Raw genomic sequence first — 25,503 nt, forward strand, 5'->3', positions numbered from 1 at the left:
AGGGCTGGTCGTAGCCAGTAGGTGAGTGGATATGAGGGGTTGTTGACGTAAGAGGGAACAGTGCCGAATTGTTTTAGTTTACCATTATACACACACGCACACGCTCACACTTCCACACACACACACACATTTCAGGTCAGGGTAGCTCCTATCTACGGTGTTTAGCGAGCTGGTAGGAATAGCCTGTGACAAAGGTAAATTACTGCAACAAAACAAGTACTGTAGTTAAAGGAACTGCCACAGAATCTGCAACACCTGTCAAGAACAAGGAAAGCAATCAATATATCAGTTTACTTTTTAGTAATGTTCTCATTTCTCGTTGAAAATCATTCATACTTAGTTGACCGTATTCCCTAGGGCTCTATAATTGGCCCTCTCCTGTTTTATATAATTACACCAAATAACCGAAAATGGACGATCTAGAAGCTCACAACATGCATGATAACGTTACTTGTGACACGTTGTGACATGTCGTGAGCTTGTAGATCAGATGTTCACTGTTAGCCCCTGAATAGGAATGCTAAGATTCAAGTGGTTAATTACAACCAGTGTTGGGCATAACGGCGTTTAAATAAACGGCGTTACCTAACGCCGTTATTTTTTTCAGTAACGAGTAATCTATTTAATTACAATTTCCATCGTGACAACGCCGTTACCGTTACTGACAATGAAAGCTCCGTTACTATGTCAAGCGTCCCCAAGCTTTCTGTTACCACGGGCCGGCTGACTGTGTGTGTGTGTGTGTGTGTGTCTGTGTGTGTCTGTGTGTGTGTGTGTGTGTGTGTGTGTGCGCGCATCGCTACTACAGGCTGGGGCTGCTGCTCCTGCTGCAAACATGACACGGTTAGAAAAAATACCAAGGATACGACAGTGATGTCTCTTACTTTTTGCTGTTACGCAACCAGGAAGTAACACAGACTCGACGCTGTTTAAGCAGTGACATGTGACATAACATCACTGACGAATCCTTGGTATTTATATCTTCATGGGTATTTTTTACACACAAACCCAGCGCGGCGCACACACAAACAAACTAACTTTAACAACCAGACCAGTAGAGAAGAGATGGCGAGTCACGAGCAATCCGACAAGATGGCTTTCACAAATTTGCGGTACAAGCACTACTTTACCTTTATTGAAAGGAAAGGAAAGAATGTACACGTGAAGTGCACGTTGTGTGCCGGGGGGAAGCGTTTGTCCACGTCTGTCCAAAGCAACTCCAATTTAGTGTGTGTGTGTGTGTGTGTGTGTGTGTGTGTGTGTGTGTGTGTGTGTGTGTGTGTGTGTGTGTGTGTGTGTGTGTGTGTGTGTGTGTGTGTGTGTGTGTCAGCCAGTTTGTGTCTTTAATTCACACTAGTTTTAAAAGCACTTGTTGTTGTTTAACTGTTTACTTCTGCTCAAAGAAAATACTTGAAGTAGGCTACAGTATTGTCTACCAGTACCATACCAGTTGTCTTGTCTGAAGTTGTAACTAAGAGAGTTTTTCTTTAATTTACACTAAAAGCACTGTAGTGTAGTCCAGTGTTGTTCTTTATGGTTGACAAATGTATGTGAACATCTCTGTAAAGCTTTAAACCAAATTAAAGGTAGGGTAAGTGATATTTTTTGGTTAAAACAAAAACTATTTTGTTAAAAGGTTAAAATACTATATTCTGATAGTAATCATTGCTATAGAGTGTTTTTTCAGTAACAGATGTCTCCCTGTCTCTCCAGCTCTTTAATAAACAGAAAATATTTTTTTCGGTAGGTGTCAAAATCTCAGCCAATCAGGAGAAAGTACCCATTTTTAAGCTTAATTTGTATAGTGTTCCAGTTCCAATTTTGCATGCTCATTTCTTAGTGTCATCACTTCCAATTTCACTTGTTTAATCTGTATCCTGATTGAGTTCTCTGTCCTGATTGGATAAAATTGGAAATGAAACTGAAACTGAAACGAAAATGCATTTTCTGTTTAATAAAGAGGTGGAGAGACAAGGAGACTCCTAATACTGAACAAACACTCTATAGCAATGAGTACTATCAGAATATAGAGCTATTTAACAATTATTTTAACCAACGCAAATCACTTACCCTACCTTTGAGGAAGAATTTTGACTAGCACAACTGTCAATGAATGGAAAATAGGATACTTAAAAAAAAACGTATTTCAACATATTGAGACTTAAAAACTGGACTTTCAAAAAGTTTGAGAACCACTGGTGTAGGCAATTACACCTGTTTTACTGTTGTTATCTACCAGTTGCTGTGCGTTGAGGTGCAATATATTATATTGAATTGCAATACATATATTGAAGTTTATTTCTCCCTCATGGCAAAGGTTATTATGTGTAAGTAGTAAGTACCTGTCTATGCTGTTCTACTCTATGCACCTGGCTTGTGAAACCTGCTCCCAAAAACAATCCAAATTCTTTGACATATTACAACTTTTTCATGCAAATAGTTACTTTTCCTAGTAACTAGTTACTTTTACAATAGAGTAATTCAGTTACTAACTCAGTAACTTTTTTGGAGAAGTAACTAGTAACTATAACTAATTACTTTTTTAAAGTAACACGCCCAACACTGATTACAACTGTAAGACCCGAGATTTGAGCCCGTAAGTAACTAGTAACTAAAGTTTTCAAATAGTTGTAGTGGAGTAAAAGTACAATATTTGCCTCTGAGATGTAGTGGAGTAGAAGTAAAAGTATTGACAATTGGAAATACTCCAGTAATGTAAAAATACCTCAAAACTGTGCTTAAGTACAGTACTTGAGTACATGTACTTAGTTACTTTACACCACTGTCAGCTTGAGAGAGGTCATGTATGGGGCATTTGTGCAGCAGTGACAGTGGAGCAAGGATGGAAAACAGAAGTTGGTTAAATGACAAAACCACACACAGGCACACCCACACACATACAGTAGATTGGGTGTGAGGCCGAATGCTGTGATACAGACACACACTCATATGGGAAAAGTCCTGGGCCATTACAAAACCACAGGAACCACCTCAAGAAAGAGGATCTTGACCATACATGGGCAACTGGCAGCCCGTAGGTTAATATCGAAATACTGATATATTATTGATTTCAGCTGTTACAATTGCAAACATGACCCGCTTTAATTACTTCAGTCTATATTAGTAGCTTAATGACTAGTATTAAAATTATATTGTCTTTTTTTTGTCCAATGTATTTGTATTTAAGTTCATAAAGTTAAAGGTAGGGTGATATTTTTTGGTTAAAACATAAAGTATTTTGTTAAAAGGTTAAAGCACTATATTCTGATAGTAATCATTGCTATAGAGTGTTTGTTCAGTAACAGGAGTCTCCCCGTCTCTCCAGCTCTTTAATAAACAGAAAATACATTTTCCGGTAGGTGTCAAAATCTCAGCCAAAATAAGAAATAACCCGTGTATACTCCACTCTGTGAATATGGGATTCTGTCCATACGTTTTTGAACTGGAGAAGACCTCTATCACCCTATGCTCCCATTTGGAAAAACCCCACATTACCTTTTATCTTCAATGGTAGTATATTTAAGCAACTGGTGGACAAAGGTATTTCAACTTTTATAAATGTATACAAAAACGGAATTTTGCTTGCTTTTAGAGAACTCCAAGCAAAATTTGGTATACCTAATTCACTATTTTTTTGTTTTTTACAACTAAGAAGTTTTATTCAGTCCACACAACATACACTTGACGAACCAGAACCCTCTACAATGGAGAGGATCCTGAGACAAACAGAAAAACCAGTAAAATGATTGTCTAAATTATACCATGGGCTGATAGAGGCTTAATACTTTGGCTACAAAAACAAAATGGGAGACAGATGTGAGAGAGGGCATCAGTGAGGAAGAGTGGGTACAGATATGGTCAAGCATACATTCCGAATCATATAATTGGAGACATAAACTTTTGCAATTTAAGATCGCACATAGAACATATTATACTCCAGTGAAATTGAACGCTATGCATCCAGAAATGTTCTTTCTATGCTGGAGATGTAAGAAAAAAAAAAGGTTCTTTTTTACATAATGTTATGGTCCTGCCATAGACTTGTCCCGTTTTGGGAAGATATATGTTCCTTTATGTCCTCTTGTCTTGACCTTAGGCTGATGCCCTCCCCTCGCCTCTGCTTGATCGGTAATTTCAAACATGGTGACAGTTACCAAAGAAAATTGAGCAACCTTGTATTCATCGCTGCCAAAAAATGTATTGCTGTAAATTGGAAAGCCCCTTCCCCCCCAACACTAGCCCAATGGAAGACAGAAATATCAAGTTATATACCTCTAGATTACTTACACTACAAAATTAAAGGAAAGTTGGACATCTATGATAAAATATGGACTCCATTCATATTCTCAGATGGGCTGATGTAAGAACTAGACCCTGGAGGGTGTTTGGAAAGACAGCTGCATCGGCAAACCTATGTGTTTTGTTTGTCTATTTTTGGTTATTGTAATATTTTATTTTGTTGTTATTTTTCGTGGTGTTTTTTTTGTATTGTCTAACACTGTATTGTCTAAAAAATAAAAATAAAATCTCAGCCAATCAGGAGAAAGTACCCATTTTTAAGCTTCATTTGTATAGTGTTCCAGTTCCAATTTTGTCTGCTCATTTCTTAGTGTCATCACTTCCAATTTCACTTGTTTAATCTATATCCTGATTGAGTTCTCTGTCCTGGTTGGATAAAATTGGAAATTAAACTGAAACTGAAACGAAAATGCTTTTTTAAATAAAGAGGTGGAGAGACAAGGAGACTCCTGTTACTGAACAAACACTCTATAGCAATGAGTACTATCAGAATATAAAGCTATTTAACACTTATTTTAACCAAAGCAAATCACTTACCATACCTTTAACATAAATAACTAAATGCATTTGAAATTAAATAAAAAAAAATACTTTTCAGGATTCCAATTCATCCTGAAACGTTTTTTGTACTTTCGCTATTCAAACGCGTTTTGAGCTTGTAGATCGGCAATTTTTGCTACTTTTGTGTGACATAGAATGGCCCGACGGTATATGTTATGTGGCCCTCTGGACTGGAGTGAGTGTTGAAATATAGTGGCCCTCTCCATCATCAAAGTTGCCCACCCCTTATCTTGCCTGTATTGAAGCAGAGTGGCAGAGCTAATGCTGGACATGATGACATTTATGATTATTTGAATAATGTAATTTAATCAACAGTATCGATCATGCTGAAGTATGAAACTAACTCAAAGATATGTGTACAACATCTGATAATGAAATGGAGGAGAAGTGATCTGTTGCTTCTAATATGAGTGATGGAATTAATTGTTTATTATAATAGAAATGTGGAATTAATCATGACTAATTGTTTAATGTAAACAAGGTAGGGTACGTGATATTTTGGGGGTAAAAAGGTTAAAGTACTTCATTCTGATAGTAATCATTGCTACAGAGCGTTTGTTTGGTCACAGGGGTCTCTCCAGCTCTTTAGTAAACAGAATATTGTACATTTTCAGGTAGGTGACACAATTTAAGCCAATCAGGAGAGAGCACTGAAAATGCATTTTCTGTTTAATAAAGAGCTGGAGAGACATAAGACTCCTTTTACTGAACAAACACTCTATAGCAGGGGTGATGCAACTTTGAGGAGGGGGAGGGCCACTATATATTTCCACACTCATTCCAGGGGGCCACATTGCATATTGTTGCTGTCGGGCAGACACCTCTTATCTCCATATTGTAACCTTTATCGTAAATGAATGCAGCACTTCATCATTCTAGTATGTCACACAAAGGTTTTGAGCTTGTATATCTGCTATTTTTCCTTTTTTTGAATTGGAATCCTGAATTCTTTTTTGATATTTTTGAATTGGAATCCTGAAAAGTAACATTATTATTTAATTTCAAATGCATTATGCAGTTGATTAAGTGTTTATGAACTTAAATACAAATACATCGGTCTTAAAAAAGTCATTACACTAATAATATAGACTGAAGTAATTAAAGCGGGTCATGTTTGCAGGTTTGGAATTGTAACAGCTGAAATCAATAATGTATCAGTATTACGATATTAACCTGCGGGCCGCATTAAGTGAGGGTGCTTGGACATGACATGGCATTTCCTGTTAAACCTTTCTGCTTGGACAGGGGTCATCACCATGGCAGCTTGTGATGGACATGTTCATTAATATTTCATTTTTGCCACGGACATGCAAAAACACATTGGCCTAGCCCTGAATGTATACTGGACTCCTAATGGGTCATAGGGTCTATTCCAATGTGCTGCACATTTTAAAACTATAGTATGTCTGCATTAACTACTGAGCCACTTAACCACCAAAAAGTACAGTACAGACAGTGCTTCCATCGCAAAGTACAGTACAGACAGTGATTGTGACAATGGGAAAAAGACACACACGGCAAGAAATTGATTTGATCTATTAGACGTAATAATTCATGTTAAATGCTTCTCACAGAAACGTCAAGGATAAAATGCCAATGGAACACTGGAACAAGGAAAAAAGATATGTAGGCCAACATGATGAGTGATTAATGAAGGGTATGCCATTTAACTGAATGCAGTCACAATAGTTTAATGCGAAGTCACCTAACTCATGATTTATAACCTTTATCTGCATGACTCAGTACATGTGGTGAATCACTCATCTAAGTAAGCATAACATAAATCAATCTGTGCGTAAACAACCTTTACTGAGTGGCAAATATGTGCCATCGTTAAGAGAATTTTTTATTTTTGAGCAGATACAATACATGAATTGTAGGGCAAGAAATTAAGTTGATTTCAGAGATCAGAGGTGAGCTAACTTTTAGGTTGGAGAAGGACCAGGCTGTGGATGGAGGGTTTCCATGGATGATGATTGTGGAGTGTTATTATAGTTGTTATTGTCATTAGTGGACACTTTGAAACACTTTCTCTCAACTAACGACAACCAGCTTTATACTTGTCCAGTTCTGCCCTCCTTTGCCTTGGTAGCAAATAGCTCCTTCTGAAAAGATGACATGCCTTCTGTTTTTGCTCTTCTCCTGCACCATTTTTTCACTATGGACCCTCGCATAACATTAAATGTGTCATTGTCTGACCACACCAAATTGTCTGACCTGTACACAATACAAGGTACCATGTGCAATACAAATCTCCTGCCCATTGAGGCCTGAGGTTCCGATTATACAAAATATATATATATATTTTTAAATAAAATAAGTAAAGAAATATATATATATTCAAAGATTTGCACACATTTCCCCAAAAATTGCAGATCTACAAGCTCGTAGCGCGGCATTCGGTGCCGCGCTATGAGCTTGTAGATCTGCTATTTTTGAATAGCCAAAGAAATCTAAAGTGACACAGATACGTTCCAGGTCTTAATGGGTTAATGAGCATGTTACTTTACGAGTCACCAAAGTTATTCAAAGACATTTTTTAATATGTTTTTACATTATAATGAAGAAAATATATAGGCTATATTTTGAATTATAAAACAAAACAAAAAGTGCCACAGACATAGACATGTCTTGCAACAGACACGTTTGTCCGTGTTGTCATGCATTAGGGTATACAAGACAAAAAGAGGGAGTCCACACAAAGTAAAACGTTTAAATTATATTTATTGTTCTGAATTAATTAAAGAATATGGATAATCAAAAGCAATCAAAGTATGAGGTGTGAACAAGTCAGTAATCAGTAATGTAATGCAGTGTATGGATGTGTGGAATGTGCTGTGCAAGTGTTGTACAAGGTGTGTAAAGGAACTGAAAACAAAAGGGTTAGGCCCCACAGCCCAGGTTGCAGAGATCCTGCTTTCAGGGAGGAAAGAGAGAGAACTAGACGCGTCGCAATTCAGGGCAATTGCAAAGTGTGGTTGCGCCGACGCCGGTCGCGGGTCGTTGCCGCCGGGACGCGAGGAATATGCTTGGAGGAATACCGTCGGAGGCCGCGTGACGTGCCATTCGAATTTGGTGCTGATTGGATCCTGTGTTTGTGATACATGGCGTTTTGATTTGAAGAAATTGGCCCCTCCCACTAAAATAAATAAGCCCCTCCCACAAATGTAGCGGGCCAATGACATCGTCATGTCACTCCTGAGATCACCTGCTTTTCAATTTGAGAGGAGTGATCCCCCCAAAAATCATGTTTTTGCATCAAACGGTTACGTTTTGCGCAGTTGTGGCGCCCCCTATGGGTCAAAGTGGAAATGCTTTTGGGGATTCGTTGAGTAAACCTCCCTCGACATGTGATTCAAATTTGGGATTGATTGGACGTTTCGTTCGTGATTTTTGGCCTTTTTGGTAAAACGGGCTCCTCCCACTAACTTTGGAAGCCAATTACGGACGAACAGTAAGGACTATCAAAATGCCGTTTGGATAGGTTTATCGCATGAGTCCATAGATCACGTGTACCGATTTTTGTGAGATTTGGAAGAAAAAAAAATGGAAAAGGTGCAAAAAGTGTGTTTCGAAGAAAATTCAAAATGGCGGGAAATCTATCCAGACGCAAATGGGCGTGGCCTATATGGGGAGATGCGTAGTGACCCAAGGAATCCAGGGAAAAATACATTTTGATTTTACGACCTACGGTTCAAGAGTTATAGGCCAAAACGTAAAGGGCACTGTTATAGCGCCACCATGTGGCCGATTAGTGTAATAATTTTTTCAATAATTTCTGACTAAATTATGAACCTCCCCTCCAAATGTGGTAACTCTAGCTCTTACGGTTTCTGAGAAAAAAATACTTCAATTTGAGTTTTTTCACTTTTACATTAAAGCGGATGGGGAAATTTAATGCACTAATAAATCAATATCAATTAAACTATTAAACCAATCTCTTAGCAAAATACAAGCGCACGATTCCAGGTCAAGACGGTCATTTTGAGATATGGCACAACATTGGGGGAAAAACTGTGGGAAAAATAGCAGTTTGAAATATTGTTTATATATAAGTACTATAGTCTGGTTGTTGTGGGAGAGCTCCCTATATAGGCTACTCTCCCAAACCACCTCACCCAGCTGCACCCAGTTGGTCTAACGGCCTGCCACACTCCGCCCTACTCACTCAGGCTGCCGGCTAGCCATCAGTGAAGGCATAGGGGGCAGGGCCGTCACAGTGTACAGACATGTTGATGACCTCTGTGTTTGGGCCTCAGTAAAAACACTACTAGCACTTCCCCTTCTTGAGATTATCTGTGGAATTTGCGTCAATGTCCTGCCAACAAAGGCATGGGTTTCCGAGGCAATGCCAACATTGACACGTCATCACAGGTCACCAGATAATTGTGTGTACTTTTCCATTCCATTGGATTCACAAATTGAAACAAATCTCTCCCCATAGGAGGCGGGCCCGAAGAACAAGTCATCCCGCTGTCTGATTGGACAGGTAGGTGGTGGAGCCTTTAAAAGTCTGCACTTTGGAATGGATGAGCTCAGTACAACTTAGACAAGCCCAGAGAAGCACATCTTTCTGCAACCCTATTGGATATAATCATGAGTGAATTAGAGCAGCACTTGTAAGTTGAATCCTTCCATCCTCTGGAGGAATCTGTCTGCTTAGCTGACGGAGGACTCTTTTTATTAACCACATGAACCCCAACATGCCTATTCTGGGCAGAACATTCACCAGCAGATCTACAAGCTCAAAACACATCGCATTGCGGCGTGTTTTGAGCTTGTAGATCGGCTATTTTTTGGTGAAGAGATTTGGTGACGGAAGAAAGCGGTCCGAGTGCAGTTGTAACCTTGCGTGGTTAAGCTTTTAATTCAGATATTCTAAATTGATTTGTAACAGGCCTTGGAGTAGTGTTGATTTTGACAGCACATTTTTATTCAATTTTAGTCATAGTATTTTGAATCAAATTCCATTTAGTTTTTGTCATATTTTAGTCTGAAAATGTTTTACTGTTAGTGTAGTTTTAGTTGACTAAATATCATAAAGATTATTATAGTCGACTAAATCTACAGTTGATTTAGTCGACTAAAATGTATTTTGGCGGTGCCTTGATGGCGTCGTAATGGCTGATTTTACACTTGGTTGCATGCTGAAAATAGTCGATCTGCAAGCTCATTTTCGGCTATTTTCAGAGCGTAACACCCGAGTGCAACCAAGCATAACAATGACTTGTCTTTTAGTTCTACTGGATCTGTTCTCCATTAGTCTAGTTTTTATTTGTTGACAAAATGTCAATATATTTAGTTTCAGTTATAATAGCTTGGTTTTTATTTCGTTTTCATTTTGTTTCCGTCAGTGAAAAAAGGTAGTCGACGAACATTTTTCGTCATAGTTTTAGTCAACGAAATCAACACTGCCTCTGAGCATTAAGTGCTCAACAGAATCATGTTTTTTGTCCCTGCTGATGGGTTGTCTCTCCACACTGCAGGTTGTTGCGCGAGGATGATGATGTCGCCAAGGCTGGGGTCAACGAGGCCAGTGAAGGGGGCATCACCTATCATGGCTACCTTCAGGTAAAGAAAACACCACAAATGCGTTTTAACTATGTTTTAAGGGATATGTCACTTTAAAAAAAAAATTGGGTCATTTTATCGTCTACTCAGGCTTTTGTGAACCCCCCAGACAGTTCTTAAGTTGCTTGATTCAGTATTTAGACATTTGTTATCCATTTTATCAGACACGCCCCCTTCCTATACAAACCCATTGTAACTTCAAACTCCATTTTAACCATGTTCGATTTATCGAACACACCCGTCCTTGGTTCTGGTGACTCATACCGCCCTCCTAATATGTGAGGGAGGGGCCATGTTTTTTCGAATACTTTTTTCATTTATTTTACCTATTTTTTTTGGTCTTTAGTTTTTTTTCTGTTTCCAAAATAATTATTAAAAATAAATTAAAAAGTAATTGAAAAAACACTTATATACTATTGTATATTGTATTAGAAGGACAACATCAGTCACCAGAACCAAGGACGGGTGTTTTACATGGTTAAAATGGAGTTTGAAGTTACAATGGGTTTGTATACAATGGGCGTGTCTGATCAAATGAATATTAAATACTGAATCAATCAACTTAAAAACTGTCCGGGGTGCTCCCCAAAGCCTGAGTAGACGATAAAATGATCCAAAATTAGTTAGAAAATGAAATAGGCCTATCCCTTTAACCCATTCAATCCGGGACTTTTTTATTTTAGCTACTGTATAACCATTATTTTATACTTTAGCTATTAAAAACTCGTGAACATTTGCGCAAATCTTTGAATGTATGTTTTATAAAGCGAACATTTGTAAAATATTTTGTTCCAGGGACCTCCAGAAGCAAAGATTTGAGTTATAAATGTTCGCTTTAAACAATATATATTCAAAGATTTGCACAAATGTTCACGAAAAAAGAAAAAAAAAGCAGATCTACAAGCTTGTATATCTGCTATTTTTGAATAGTCAAAGAAATCTAAAATTTGTGTTGTGTTTTTACACTTTTAGCTTGACAAAGTCCTGGGAGCCCAGGTGCTTCAGAGTGAACTGAAGAATGATACTGATAAGATCCACGATGAACACCTCTTCATTATCACCCACCAAGGTACAGTAAATAGCAGTGATGGAAAAAGCACTCAATTTTTTTACTTAGCGAACCTATTCATTCAGTTCATTTAACTTGAAATTAGTCAGAAAATGATTGTTCAAGCCTATCCTATCTATGTTCAACGACAACAAACCAGTTATGTCCATCCTTCGGTCCGGTCGTTACAAGGCTAAGATGCTGTATGAATGATCAGTGGTGGAAAGTAACTAAGTACATTTACTCAAGTACTGTACTTAAGTACAATTCTGAGTTGTTTTTTTTACTTTACTGGAGTATTTCCAATTTTAAATAACTTACTACTTCTGCTACATCTCAGAGGCAAATATTGTACTTTTTACTCCACTACAATTTTGTGAAAATTTTTGTTACTAGTGACTTTTGTAGATTTTGATTATTATTACAAAACATACATTAACCACTTCAGACCTATATACATTGCGGCCACAACGGCTCACAACGAATCGCGATGCGACAAATTGTCAGCTTGTAGATCTGCTATTTTCAAAAGAGAACTTGCGACCCGTTTTGTTATTTATGCCACACGTTTACACCTTTGTTGGATAAGCATAAGATAAAGTTGAATAAGAAACATGACATCACCGCAAGAGCTGTTGTGTCCTACCAAACTGTGGATATACTCTGCAACAGGAGTGACTGCATGCTACTGTACCCTGGACGTCACGACACGTCTAACTCCATTAATAAACTCACCATTAAGTAAAGTATTTACACACTGTAGTTGTCACTATTGAGCGTAGAGCCATGTTTTTTTCTGCTTAAAAAAGAGAAGAAAATCTGGCGTGAGTGCAGCTGTTGCGCACCACCACCCACATTGAGTGACAGCACAACGTCACTTACAGTATGAAATTATTTGACAACAATCAACCATGAATGGATTAGGAGAACTACCAACACCTGAGCTCAGAGCTGTGTCTTCTGCAGAAAAGCCACTGCAAAAAAATAAAAATAAAAATGTAATGACAAATAATGTCAGAATAATCAGCTTTGATGTACAGTGGTCGAATAGTGGTTTGATTGTCGACTAGTCTGTGAATGCCCTAGTAAATAGCAGCTCTGCTGTCTAAACAACACAAGTTGTCTCATTTTTTTAATTCAGTTTAGAATTTGACTAAATCTGTTGATGAGAAGACATGTATTTCTTTTGTCTTTCCCCCTTCATTCTGCAGTTTTTCTTTTTAAAAATATTCTTCAAAAAAAACATACTGTAGTATCTTTCATGGCACATACTCCACTAACAGTCAACATATTGTCACTGCCAAATTCTAAATGATCTGTAATAATTTGATATAATCTGAGCTGCACAGGTCAAGTCCAATGCTTATTATTGTTATATTATTATTTATTTTTATTATGTTAGTACAGTGGTGTATATTTTACATTCTTTTGTTTCAGCTTATGAGCTGTGGTTCAAGCAGATTATATGGGAACTCGACTCTGTGCGAGAAATCTTCATCAGTGGACAAGTGAGTTCTGTTTCTGCCAGGAACACACTGAAACAGTTTTTTCCGTTGTGGCGGGCTATTTAAGGGGCCATGGCCATAGGGCATTTGGACCCCTTATTTTATTGCATCTCTACACTTTTTTTCCCCCTCCTTCTTCCACTGTTTTTCGCACTTCAGGCTTAACAGTCGCTTTTTACCAAACTCAGTGTAATGGTAGAGAGTCATGCGGTTCATGTCTCGTTTGGCCAACAGCTATATGACAGCTTTTGTTACTTATTACTTTGCAGATTTAATTATTAATACAACACCTACAGTAACCACATACAGCCGAACTACAATGTGACGCGTTATGAACTTGTTAGCCTCGATCTCCAGGCTTTTATTGTTTAGTGTTGCTAAAAAATAAAAGCCTGGCCCAGCGCGTCGGTGTACTCGGTATAAGGAAGTGTTTCACTTCCCAACCAACCAGAGTGCAGTGGGCGTCGCTCGTAATGTTGTGTTAACGGGGCGGGGGTTGACGGACAGATCGGTGAACCAATGGGATCAGCCGCAGTCTCTCGCCGGCTCTTTACACCCGCCCCTCTATACACGAAATCAGGAGCGTTGGGGCAGTCTATGAACTTGTAGATCTTCTATTTTCGGAAAAGTTTAGTACTTTTACTTTGGTACTCAAAGTATATTTTTTAATTTGCTAAAACGTTTGTACATTTCACGCTCCAAACCCCCCATACATGGAACTTCGGTGTATATGTACTGCAGTGTGTGTGTGTGTGTGTGACACGTGCATTGCAGATCCGTGATGAGAGGAACATGTTGAAGGTGAACACGCGAATCCACAGGATCGTCATGATCTACCGACTGCTGGTGGACCAGTTTGCTATCCTGGAGACCATGACGGCGATGGACTTCTTTGACTTCAGGTGCCGTTCTAGAGGAACCTCTGACCTTCTCTGTCTCATTGCAGAGCCTTAGGCCACGTTTAGACGACAATAACGGTCTCTAGATAAAACGGCAAAATAGAGCTGCTATTTTCAAAAAAGAAAAGAATAATCTTGAGAAAATAAAGAGGTCATTTTGGAAAATTTTTGAAACATTTTAACAACACAAATCTTGCATGGGGGTCCCTGGCACAAAATATTTTCAGAAGGGGGGGGGTTTGTGGACAAATACATAATTTGACATGAAGATGTTTAAGAACCACTGGTTTAAACAACATTAGGAAATGAGCCCAAATAAGCAACTAATCTTTAGAAACAAGCCCAAAGTCGCTTATAATAAAAAGACATGGCAACCAAGCAAACAGCTGTGATAAGAACTAGAACAGAAGTTGTTCTATGAATGCCTGACATGTCTATCTGGCAGTGCGTCACCGCCACCTAGCCACCTGGCATGCACACTGCATCGTTTTCAATCACTGAGTCTCCGTGTAAACTCAAAATAAAAAGTGAGAACGGAACTTTGACGTTTTCTGTTCTTATTGTTGCCGTGTAAACTGGCCTTAGTTGTGAAAACTTTATAAGGGGCACCTCTTTATGACCGCACCTTTCCTCTTCTGGGGCCAGTTGCACCACCTAACACTAAGTTAAAACTTAGCCTAGTTATAGCTTAAATGGCTTTTTTAAAAGCCATTTAAGCTATAACGAGGCTAAGTTTGAACTTAGTGTGAGGTGGTGCAACTGGCCTGTTGACCGTCCTGTGGCCGTGTTATGTGTCTGCTCGAGCCTGTGTCCCCTGTGTGTTTGCATGCGCCTGCATGCATAGGCATGCAGTATATCACTGCATGTGTGTGCATGCGTGCATTTGTTTGTGTTCACACATTGTAGGCTTATGCTACTGTATGAACATTATTAGATGTATTTATATTGTTTAATTGTCATAGTATGTTGTTTAGATGTCATGTTGTCTAGATATATGCTAGGTTTGATGTTTCTAGATACCTAGTACTTTTCCCCCTTGCACTCTATTTACTGACCGCTTACCCTATTGTTGGTTGACCACAGTGATGGAAAAAGTACGCATTATGGTAAAAGTAGCAATACCACAATATAAAAAATACTCTGTTAGAAGTAAAATACATAAAAGTACAAAAGTATTGGCATGAAAATATAATGATGAAAATATAATTAAAGTACCAAAAGTAAAAGTACTAAAATGTTAGAAAATAGCAGATCTACAAGCTCACAACGCGTCACATCGTGACGCGTTGTGAGCTTGTAGATTGGCTATTTTCAAATAGCCTACGTATAAAATAGGGCTAAATTAGTTAATGTATGTTTTATAATAATCTGCAAAGTAACTAGTAACTAAAGTTTTCAAATAATTGTAGTGGAGTAAAAATACAATATTTGCCTCTGAGAGTAATGGAGTAGAAGTAAAAGTACTGAAAACTGGAAATACTCCGGAAAACTAAAAAATACCTCAAAATTGTACTCAAGTAGCCTACAGCACTTGAGTAAATGTACTTAATTACTTTCCACCACTGGTTGACCAAGGCAGGGTTCATACCGTTGACTCCAATCTTGCACTTTGACACTCTGGACAAGAGCATCTGTTAATTGTAAATGTACGTACATTTTGTGTTCAGGCAGTACAGTCTAGCCCCTTCCTCTGGCTTCCAGAGTCTTCAGTTTCGCCTCCTGGAAAACAAGATGGGATTTGACTACAAACAATACAATTACAAAGACAACTTCAACGGTCACGACAGCAAGATTCTATCGGCCACAGAGCAGGAACCTCCTCTACTGAAACTCGTAGAGGTACAGTAGCTCACAATCATGCATTTCACTGTTATTTCCAGTGGTGCAAAGCAACTAAGTACATTTACTCATGTACTGTACTTACTTAACTTAAGTACAATTTTGAGGTACTTTTACTTTACTGGAGTATTTCCAATTGTCAATACTTTTACTTCTACATCTCAGAGGCAAATATAGTACTTTTACTCCTCTACAATTATTTGACAACTTTAGGTACTAGTTACTTTTCAGATATAAATTATGATATTATAAAACATACATTAACCACTTTAGCCCCATTTTATACCTAGGCTATTTGAAAATAGCCGATCTACAAGCAGACGCGTTGTGAGCTTGTAGATTGGCTATTTTCGAACATTTTAGTGCATTTACTTTTGGTACTTAAAGTATATTTTGATGCCAATACTTTTGTATTTTTACTCAAGTAACATTTTGAACACAGGCCTTTTACTTGTAACAGAGTATTTCTACTTTGCAGTATTGATACTTTTACTTAAGTAAAACATGCAAGTACTTTTTCCACCACTGGTTTTAATTCTGCTTTCTATTTTGGTAAACAGTTTGTGAATGATGAATATAAGCTTTTTATAAGATACTCTGGATAGGACTGTCCAGTACACACGTCAGAAATACCTTATTTGCCAAACAAATGTACAGGACTTCAGATGTAAAACTGATTTACCTAGCCACACAAGTACAGAACCTCACACACTGTACTTTTATGTACATCATATGCATTATATAAAAATATAATTATTAAAACATTCTGTAGGAACAATATGCAGATGTGGATTCATGGTCTATTTCCAAGAATCCACGCATTTGCATTGACAAAGCATTGGCAGATTCCGCCCCAGAGGTAAAATAAAAGTGCGGTGGGAGCGCGCCTTTACAAGTAAAAGTCATAAATTCTAAATTTACTTGAGTAAAAGTACAAAAGTGTTGGTATCAAAATGTACTTAAAGTATCAAAAGTAAAAGTACTAAAATGTTTGAAAATAGCATATCTGCAAGCTCACAACGTGTTACATCGTGACACATTGTGAGCTTGTAGATCGGCTATTTTCAAATAGCCTAGGTATAAAACAGGGCTAAAGTGGTTAATGTATGTTTTATGATGTATTCATTTATTTATCTCCAAAGTAACTAGTTACTAAAGTTTTCAAATAATTGTAGTGGAGTAAAATTTCAATATTTGCCTCTGAGATGTAGTGGAGTAGAACTAAGAGTACTGAAAATTGGAAATACTCCAGTAAAGTAAAAGTACCTCAACTGTACTCAAGTACAGTACTTGAGTAAATGTACTTTACACCACTGAAGACCACCATGTAGGCTACCTTGTAGATTGAGTAAAGCCTGGTTCTTGTTGTTGTTAGGCGTGGCTGGAGAGAACTCCTGGCCTTGAGGAAGATGGCTTCAACTTCTGGCAGAAACTGGAAGTCAACATAATGTCTGAATATAAAAAAGAGAAGGAGAAAATCGAGGTAAGTTGACTTTCTTCTCCCTTCATATCGTCGGTTCATATCGTCGGTGTCCAGGACGAACCAGCTAACTCCATTTTTTTTTTTTTTTCATAAATCAACGCTATTGAACATCCTTTACGTCTATGTAAAAATTCTAAACATTTGAACCAATGAAAAGTATCAAAAAATGCCTCTGACAAAAACTCCCAACTCCATTGGATCCTCAAACTGTCCGTCAAAAACAAACAACTCCCCCCTCTCCTCTCCAGTGCTGCCTTTTAACAGCATGAGTAGTGCGCGCTGCGCAGTGAACGAGGAGGAGGACCACGTAAACACTCCCCGTAGTCTGTTAAAACTATGCAGTGTACCTTTTTATCAAACTTAGCACTGACGCTAATGTTATGAAAACAAGTAATTATATTTCTAAAATATATGAAGTGTTTAATGAGGAGAGGCTGGAGAGCAATCTGACAAGAAGAAAGGAGTTCATAGCATTTCTGTCGCGCTAGTTCTACTACCTCTTTGCAGAAGTTATTGTAATATTTAAAGTCCTGTTTATTATTGTAGGCCTATATAATCAGTGTCATGAAGCATCAGGGCATTAATTCACACGTTGTTGAACTTGTGATGCATTGTGAGCTTGGAGAATTTGTACCCTTTTGAAACCTCTCCCTCAGCAGCGAGTGGAGCTATTGTTGTTTGGACACCTAACTCCATTTCAGCTTGATTTCTGCTCGTCTGAAACTCCACTTGCGCTGCGTAAAGTGTTGATTTACCCGCGATTTGGGTAAAGTGTTGATAATATATTGACACATGCAAGTATCTGACAATATATAAAGTCACTATACCAACTTTGATGAGGCAGTATTGATTTGTTTTAAAAATAGAAGGTTTTCTTCATTTCCTGAAAAACGTATATTTTGTTTTTTCGTTTCCTGAACAATGAGCGTTTTGGAGTTAGCAGGTTCAGGCTGGACAGCAGAGATATGTAGTTTGCAGTGGTGTAAAGTAACTAAGTACATTTACTCAAGTACTGTACTTATGTACGATATTGAGGCTTTTACTTTACTGGAGTATTTCCAATCGTCTATACTTGTACTTCTACTCCACTACATCTCAGAGGCAAATATTGTACTTTTACTCCACTACAATTATTTGAAAACTTTAGTTACTTTGCAGATATAAATTATTACAATTATTTGCATTGTTATAAAACAAACATTAACCACTTTAGCCCCATTTTATACACAGGCTATTTAAAAATAGCCGATATACAAGCTCACAACGACACGTTGTGAGCTTGTAGATCTGCTATTTTCAAACATTTGTGTACTTTAACTGTTGGTACTTTACGTACATTTTGATACCAATACTTTTGTAATAAGTACATTTTGAATTGTGGACTTTTACTTGTAACAGAGTACTTCTACATTGCAGTATTGATACTTTTACAGTTTTACTTATGTTAAGTTTTACTTAACATTTGAGTACTTTTTCCACCACTGGTAGTTTGTGTGTAGAGAAGTGAAATGACTGACAGATACTGTTTTATTTATTGTTGCCGTTGTCAATTCTGACAGCAAATGACCGACTCTGAAAATAAGCGGGAGCTGACGGCTGATCTGGACAAGCAGAAAGAGCTGTTCACTGAGCTCTTTAAAGAAACACATCATGATACGCTCCTGAAGAAAGGTGCGAGAGTCCGGAGTCAGTTTAAATATATAAATACTTTTTTCTGTGACTTCCCTTTTAACAATAATGCATTTTTTTCTTTTGACACCACTATATACTACAGTTGTAATTCTTTTTGATGCCATGCCATAGTATCTAGAACAATATAACTTCGTAATAGCACGTGATTTCACATGAACTATTTATTTCCTGTGTGTGCAGGTGACAGGCGTCTGTCATACAAAGCTCTCCAAGGAGCTCTGCTGATCTATTTCTACAGGTATGAGGGGTTCATAGCATACCAAAACTCTCACCTTCTGTGTACTGTAGTCAGATGACATTTACTCAAAATGCATGTTTATTCAGCAGACACACACACACACACCCCCCTAAGCCTAAATCAAATCGTCACGGACGGGGGCAAACAGTTGGCCTGTTTTGAGACCAATTTACATAAAACCCCAGATATGCAGTGAAAGCCTGAGTGCTCAAACTGGGGTATTTTTCAGGATAGAGAGGCAGGAGAGACCAAAAACACACAAAGTTCAAATTCATGGTGTAGTTCCTTTAAGTTGTCTCCGCCGTGACGCCGTCTCCCACAGTGCAATAGCCTTACATTGTACAACTTTTGTTTTTTTAGAGAGGTGCCCAGGTTTCAGGTTCGTTTCCAGCTGCTCACCGGTCTCATGGACATCGATTCCATGATGGCTATATGGAGATGTAAGTCACTAGCACTGCTGTTAGCACACACACACACACACACACTCAATCCTCATCACAAGCTGCTTATACTGTACCAACCAGTGGACAAGACATATTACTGCACATATTACTGCACGTACATACAGTATGTATGTGTAATTTGACTTCTGGAGGAACTCTGTAAACTGCCTGACCCACCTAGACAGCTTGAGTATATTTTCTTGTATTAGCAGGTTGCTTTAAGTAGCTGTACTTTGCTCCAAAGTATCAGTGTTGTATAGTTGGTTTAGCTTAAAAGTAGTTTGTTTTTTTGCTTAGCTTATTGTTAGGTCCTAGCTGACAGCCCCATTAAAGGCAGTTTCACCTGAACCAGCTCAATAGTCTTCGATAAATAGGGGAGGGGCCTACACTCCTCGCAGGCGATTAGCAATCAGTTGAAGTGGCCTTAAATACTTGCTCTGAAAGAGTCAGCTTTTAAGCGGCGGCCAGCAACCGAAGGCCAGGCGAACAAAGGCGACAGGCGACTTTGTCAAAGTCCGACTTCGTCAATTTACGACCTTCCACATTGAGTGCTTCTTCTCTTCATCAGTGTTTAGTGATATATAGTAGTGTGATAGTAGTAGTATTTATAGTAGTGTGTGTATATGTTTAGTGATCTACGATGTGTTTTCTTCCTATTCCTGTCCTCTCCTCTTCCTGGTGGTCGCAAAAACACTGGGTTACACCCAGATGTCGCGATACAACTAATCTAATATATCCTACTCTTTCCACTCACGTCGAGCAAGTGGTAACGGGAGGGCTTTGGAATTGCCACTCGGCTGTGGTGGAAGGCAAATCTGCTTTCATCTCAGCCTACGCATCCTTGCTCTCACTTAACTTCCTTGCTCTGACTGAGACCTGGATCAGACCAGAAAACACTGCTACGCCCGCGGCTCTGTCAGATGTGTACTCTTTCTCTCACACTCCCAGAGCCGTGCGGACAGGTGGTGGGGCTGGTCTGCTAATTTCCAGAAAATGGAAATACTCTCCTGTTTCACTGTCACAATTCTCTCCTACCTCATTTGAATTTCATGTGGTCACTGTCTCTCATCCAGTCAAGCTCACCATTGCAGTTGTTTATCGCCCACCGGGCCCTGCTGGTGGCTTCCTGGAGGAGCTGGACCATCTAGTCTCCCACTTCCCTGTCGATGGCTCTGGATTCATCCTTCTGGGTGACTTCAACCTCCCGACTGAGAAGCAGCTAGACCCACTACTTTCGTTTCTCGCCGCCTTTGACCTAGTTATTTGCCCATCTCCTCCTACCCATGAGGCGGGCAACCAACTGGACCTGATTTTCACCAGAGGCTGCTCTATTGCTAACCTGTCTGTCACTCCTCTTTCCAGTGAAAAGGGTAAGAAACTCTCTGATCACTACTTCATGTCCTACTCTCTCTCTCTCTCCTCTCCCCCCTCACAGCCCCTCCCTACCCACATGATTGCCTCACGTCACAATCTTCGCTCACTTTCCTCCACTGTTCTTTCCTCCTCTGTTCTCTCTGCTCTCCCTGCCCCTGAATCCTTTGCTCTTCTATCCCCTGATACCGCCACAGATCTTCTTTTCTCTACTCTATCCTCTTCTCTCGACCATCTCTGTCCCCTCACCATCAGGCCTGCACGCCAAACTCCACCTGCCCCCTGGTTGTCGGACTCAGTGCGGACTGAGAGACGGAGCCTGAGAGCGGCTGAGCGCAAATGGAGAAATGGCAACCTCCTGGAGGACCTTCTCACCTTCCAATCTCTCATTTCTACTTTTTCCTCCTCTCTATCAGCTGCTAAAGCTGCTTTTTTCTGCACTAAAATTCAGGCTTCTGCTTCCAACCCTAAAAAACTCTTTGAAACTTTCTCCTCTCTCCTGCAACCACCACCCCCTCCTCCCTCCTCGTCCCTCCTCCCCGACGATTTCGCCAACTTCTTTGACAAGAAGGTGAACGATATCCGATCCTCCTTCCCTCCTCCCCCGGCTGGTGCCCTGCGCACTACCCACACCCGTCTGCCTGCCACCCCCCCCTCTCTACCCTCATCTACTCCTCTTGACACTTGACCCCTCTGAGATCAAGAACTACAGACCGGTTTCCCTTCTATCCTTCCTATCTAAAACTCTCGAACGTGCTGTCTTTAAACAACTGTCCTCCTATCTCCACCAGAACAACCTCCTGGACTCCAACCAGTCTGGGTTCAAAGTGGGTCACTCGACAGAGACTGCCCTCCTGGCAGTGACGGAGTCGCTCCATGCCGCTAGAGCGAACTCTCTCTCCTCCGTTCTGATACTCCTGGACCTGTCTGCAGCGTTCGACACGGTGAACCATCAGATCCTCCTCTCTACCCTCGAGGGGATGGGTGTCTCAGGCTCTGCACTCTCCCTGTTTGCATCCTACCTGACGGGTCGCTCCTACCAGGTGATGCTGAGAGGGTCTGTGTCAGAACCACACAGGCTCACAACTGGGGTTCCCCAAGGCTCGGTTCTGGGTCCTCTTCTTTTCTCTCTCTTCTACACTACATCTCTGGGTGCTGTCATCCACTCCCATGGCTTTTCCTACCACTGCTATGCCGATGACACCCAGCTAATCCTCTCATTCCCCCCCTCTGATACCCAGGTGGAGACACGCATTGCTGCTTGTCTGGCTGACATCTCGGAGTGGATGTCGACAAACCACCTGAAGCTCAACCTGGACAAGACCGAGCTGATGTTCCTCCCGGGGAAGGGCTGTCCGCACCGAGACATGGCCATCACCATTGATAATGCTGTGGTGACCTCAACTCGGACTGCGAAGAATCTGGGTGTGACCCTGGACGATCAACTGACGTTCTCGGCAAACATCGCATCAGTGACGAGGTCCTGCAGATTCCTGCTCTACAACATCAGGAGGATTCGCCCCTTCCTCACGGAGAAGGCAGCCCAGGTGCTCATCCAGGCTCTCGTCATCTCCCGCCTGGACTACTGCAACTCCCTCCTTGCTGGTGCTCCGGCATCTGCCATCAAACCTCTGGAGCTTGTTCAGAAAGCTGCGGCTCGTCTGGTGTTCAACCGCCCCAAGTTCTCCCACACAACCATCCTTCTCCGCTCTCTACACTGGCTCCCCGTAGCGGCTCGCATCCAGTTCCAAACCCTGGTGCTAGCCTATAGGGCAGTGAAAGGAACAGCTCCTTCCTACCTCCGGGCTATGGTCGATGCCTACACCCCTGCCCGACCACTTCGGTCTGCCACCTCGGGGCGACTGATTGCCTCGTCACTCAAGGGTCCTTCTGGCCGATCCACACGGTCACGACTCTTTTCTGTTCTGGCCCCACAGTGGTGGAATGAACTTCCCACTGATGTTAGGACAGCAGAGTCACTGCCCATATTTCGCCGCAGGCTGAAAACTCACCTCTTCAGGAAACACTACCCTTCCTCTCTCCCTGACCTACTTGTTGTTAACTAGTTGTACGAACGCTTGTTTTCTATTGCTGTATTGTTTATTGGATTATTGGATTGTTTATTGGATCTTGTTTAGTCGATACACTTATTTGTTTTAGCTCATGCTCATTTGATTTAGCTATTTTGTCTCATCTGTTTAAGGAAATAGGTAGCTGATATATTGCACTTTTACCTTGGCGCTAGGTATACTCTTAGTTGCTTGTTTTTGCAGAAAATGCACTAAAGACTTCTGGTGATTAGTAGTTTTCGTTCCCTACCTATGTTGAATACACTTATTGTAAGTCGCTTTGGATAAAAGCGTCTGCTAAATGACTGTAATGTAATGTAATGTATGTACAATCCATGTTATGCCAGACAGCAGCAGTGGTGGAAAGTAACAACGTACATTTACTTAAGTACTGTACTTAAGTACAATTTTGAGATTTTTTCTTTACTTGAGTATTTCCAATTTCCAATACTTTGAAAATAGCCGATCTACAAGCTCACAGATGCGACGCGTTGTGAGCTTGTAGATTTGCTATTTTCAAACATTTTAGTACTTTTACTTTTGGTACTTTAAGTACATTTTGATATCAATACTTTTGTACTTTTACTCAAGTAAATTTTGAATTCCGGACTTTTACTTGTAACAGAGTACTTCTACATTGCAGTATTGATACATGATACTTTTACTTAAGTCAAACATTTGAGTACTTTTTCCACCACTGCATACAGTATGTACAACCCATTTTATGCCAGACAGCAGCAGTGTTTGGGGATCCCTCTGGCAGACAAGTCACACAATTTATACCACATCTAGATTTGTTTCTTCACCTGGAACATGAGATCATTTTATTTAGTTGATTTCAAGAACTTACGCAAATGAGCTTTCACATTGTTAGTCAATAACATGTTTTATAAACTTCAATTCAACTTTATTATCGGTTTACAGGTGTAAAAGAAGTGGGTGAAATATATTTTGTTCCCATCATTTGTAGTTTTCAGGAAAGGGAAAAAGAATAGAGGTAGAAGGAAACGACAAGGAAAACATGTCAGATATTCAAATATTCCTGATATGAGTAAAATGAATAACAGCAAAATGATGTGTTGCAGACAGAATTCTTCAAACACTCTTAAACCCGGTTACATTTTCCATGGTGTCACTTTCAACTAGACCTAATCTTCAAGATCGTCAGCTTTGTGCTATGGATTATAAATTAAGCTACAGTATACATTGCAAATGTGCAATACATTCTAATGATCCTGGAATGATTCCCTGGCTATTGTAGAGGAAAAGATCAACCCCCAAAACTGAGATCAACCCCCAAAACTGATTCTAAGTTGTTTGTAATGTTTCTTGTGTTTTAGACGATCATGTGGGCATGGTGCATCGCATGATCGGGGGCTCACCTGGGTACGAATACCTCAAGCATACTACTGGGTAAATATCATCATTATCATCATCACAGTTGAAGCTGTTGACTGGTCAATTCAGACACGTTGTACAGCACATTTGAAAAGGGTGTCTACATGGCATCTCTTCTATAATGAAGATCCAGTCTTTAGAGAATTTGCCAAACAGTACTTAATAACTTTTAAGAAAAGAATCATGGGCAAAATTGGATGACTTTTGTATTTTTATTTTCTACTGAATCTAAATGCTGATCTAAATTTCCACCAATTGATTATTTAATCATAAATTGACTGTTTTTGTTCTTCCATTCCAGTGATGGCTACAGGGTGTTTGTGGATCTGTTTAATCTGGCTACGTTCCTGATCCCTCGTAGCTGGGTCCCAAAGCTGGACCCCACCATTCACACCTTCATGTACACAGCAGAGCTTGACAGTTCACCAGCCGCGGCCCGTCCATAGAGGGCGCAAGTGCGCCGCACCACCACCCCCACCGACCTGAATAAAAATCACTTTCACTTTGATATCTGCGTTGTCCTGTAATTTATTTAAAATTAGCAAGGTAAATATATAATAGTAACAAGTGGGTAAAAGGTATAATCTGCCCTGAAGAAATGTCAAATGTTGATAAAAAATGTTCTACGTTGTATAACGTTACTGATAGGTTACAGACTGCCTCTCGTTTTAAGTTGGACATGCGCAGTTGGATCCTCTTCAATGCAAACGATAGGATCGCTGTTGGTCGCACATTAACTGCGTTCAGACCAATACACACCACCAACCTCTTGGGGGCAGCATACACCTCATAACAGAGACTGACACACAGCGTTCATAAATGAATGATATTGAGGAGTAGTAGATTTATTTAGCACTTATCATAAGGCACTTTTTGTTTAGTTTTGGAAATGTTCAAGTCATATGACTGATAATGGGAAAAAATTAAAGCCTTCCTCTGAATGTGATAATACCTGTTTGCTTGATTTTTGAGAAAGAAAAAGAGATGCATCATAGGTAATGAAGAATTAACATAACACAGTGTCAAATTAGCTAGATTTGAGGAAAGGTGAACAGAATCACATTTATTAAGAGTTACAAAAAGAAAT

General features: G+C 39.7%; 1 protein-coding gene across 1 annotated transcript in view; it reads left to right on the forward strand.

Annotated features, from left to right (window-relative positions):
- The window catches only part of LOC308085985 (tryptophan 2,3-dioxygenase A-like), a gene marked incomplete at both ends in the record, with an annotated part of 30,128 nt that extends 5,266 nt beyond the window's left edge, over window positions 1–24,862 (forward strand). The window contains 11 exons of the mRNA XM_080429301.1: window positions 10,347–10,431; window positions 11,404–11,500; window positions 12,917–12,987; window positions 13,759–13,886; window positions 15,551–15,722; window positions 17,098–17,205; window positions 18,765–18,876; window positions 19,078–19,135; window positions 19,496–19,575; window positions 24,359–24,431; window positions 24,718–24,862. Coding sequence (XP_080285427.1) covers window positions 10,347–10,431; window positions 11,404–11,500; window positions 12,917–12,987; window positions 13,759–13,886; window positions 15,551–15,722; window positions 17,098–17,205; window positions 18,765–18,876; window positions 19,078–19,135; window positions 19,496–19,575; window positions 24,359–24,431; window positions 24,718–24,862 — 1,129 coding nt within the window. The remainder of the gene's footprint in view (window positions 1–10,346; window positions 10,432–11,403; window positions 11,501–12,916; window positions 12,988–13,758; window positions 13,887–15,550; window positions 15,723–17,097; window positions 17,206–18,764; window positions 18,877–19,077; window positions 19,136–19,495; window positions 19,576–24,358; window positions 24,432–24,717) is intronic.
- Between the last annotated feature and the right edge of the window lie 641 nt (window positions 24,863–25,503).

The sequence above is a fragment of the Gymnoscopelus braueri genome (genome assembly GCF_963280865.1).
Source record: "Gymnoscopelus braueri genome assembly, chromosome: 5".
In the NCBI taxonomy this organism is placed as follows: Eukaryota; Metazoa; Chordata; class Actinopteri; order Myctophiformes; family Myctophidae; genus Gymnoscopelus; species Gymnoscopelus braueri.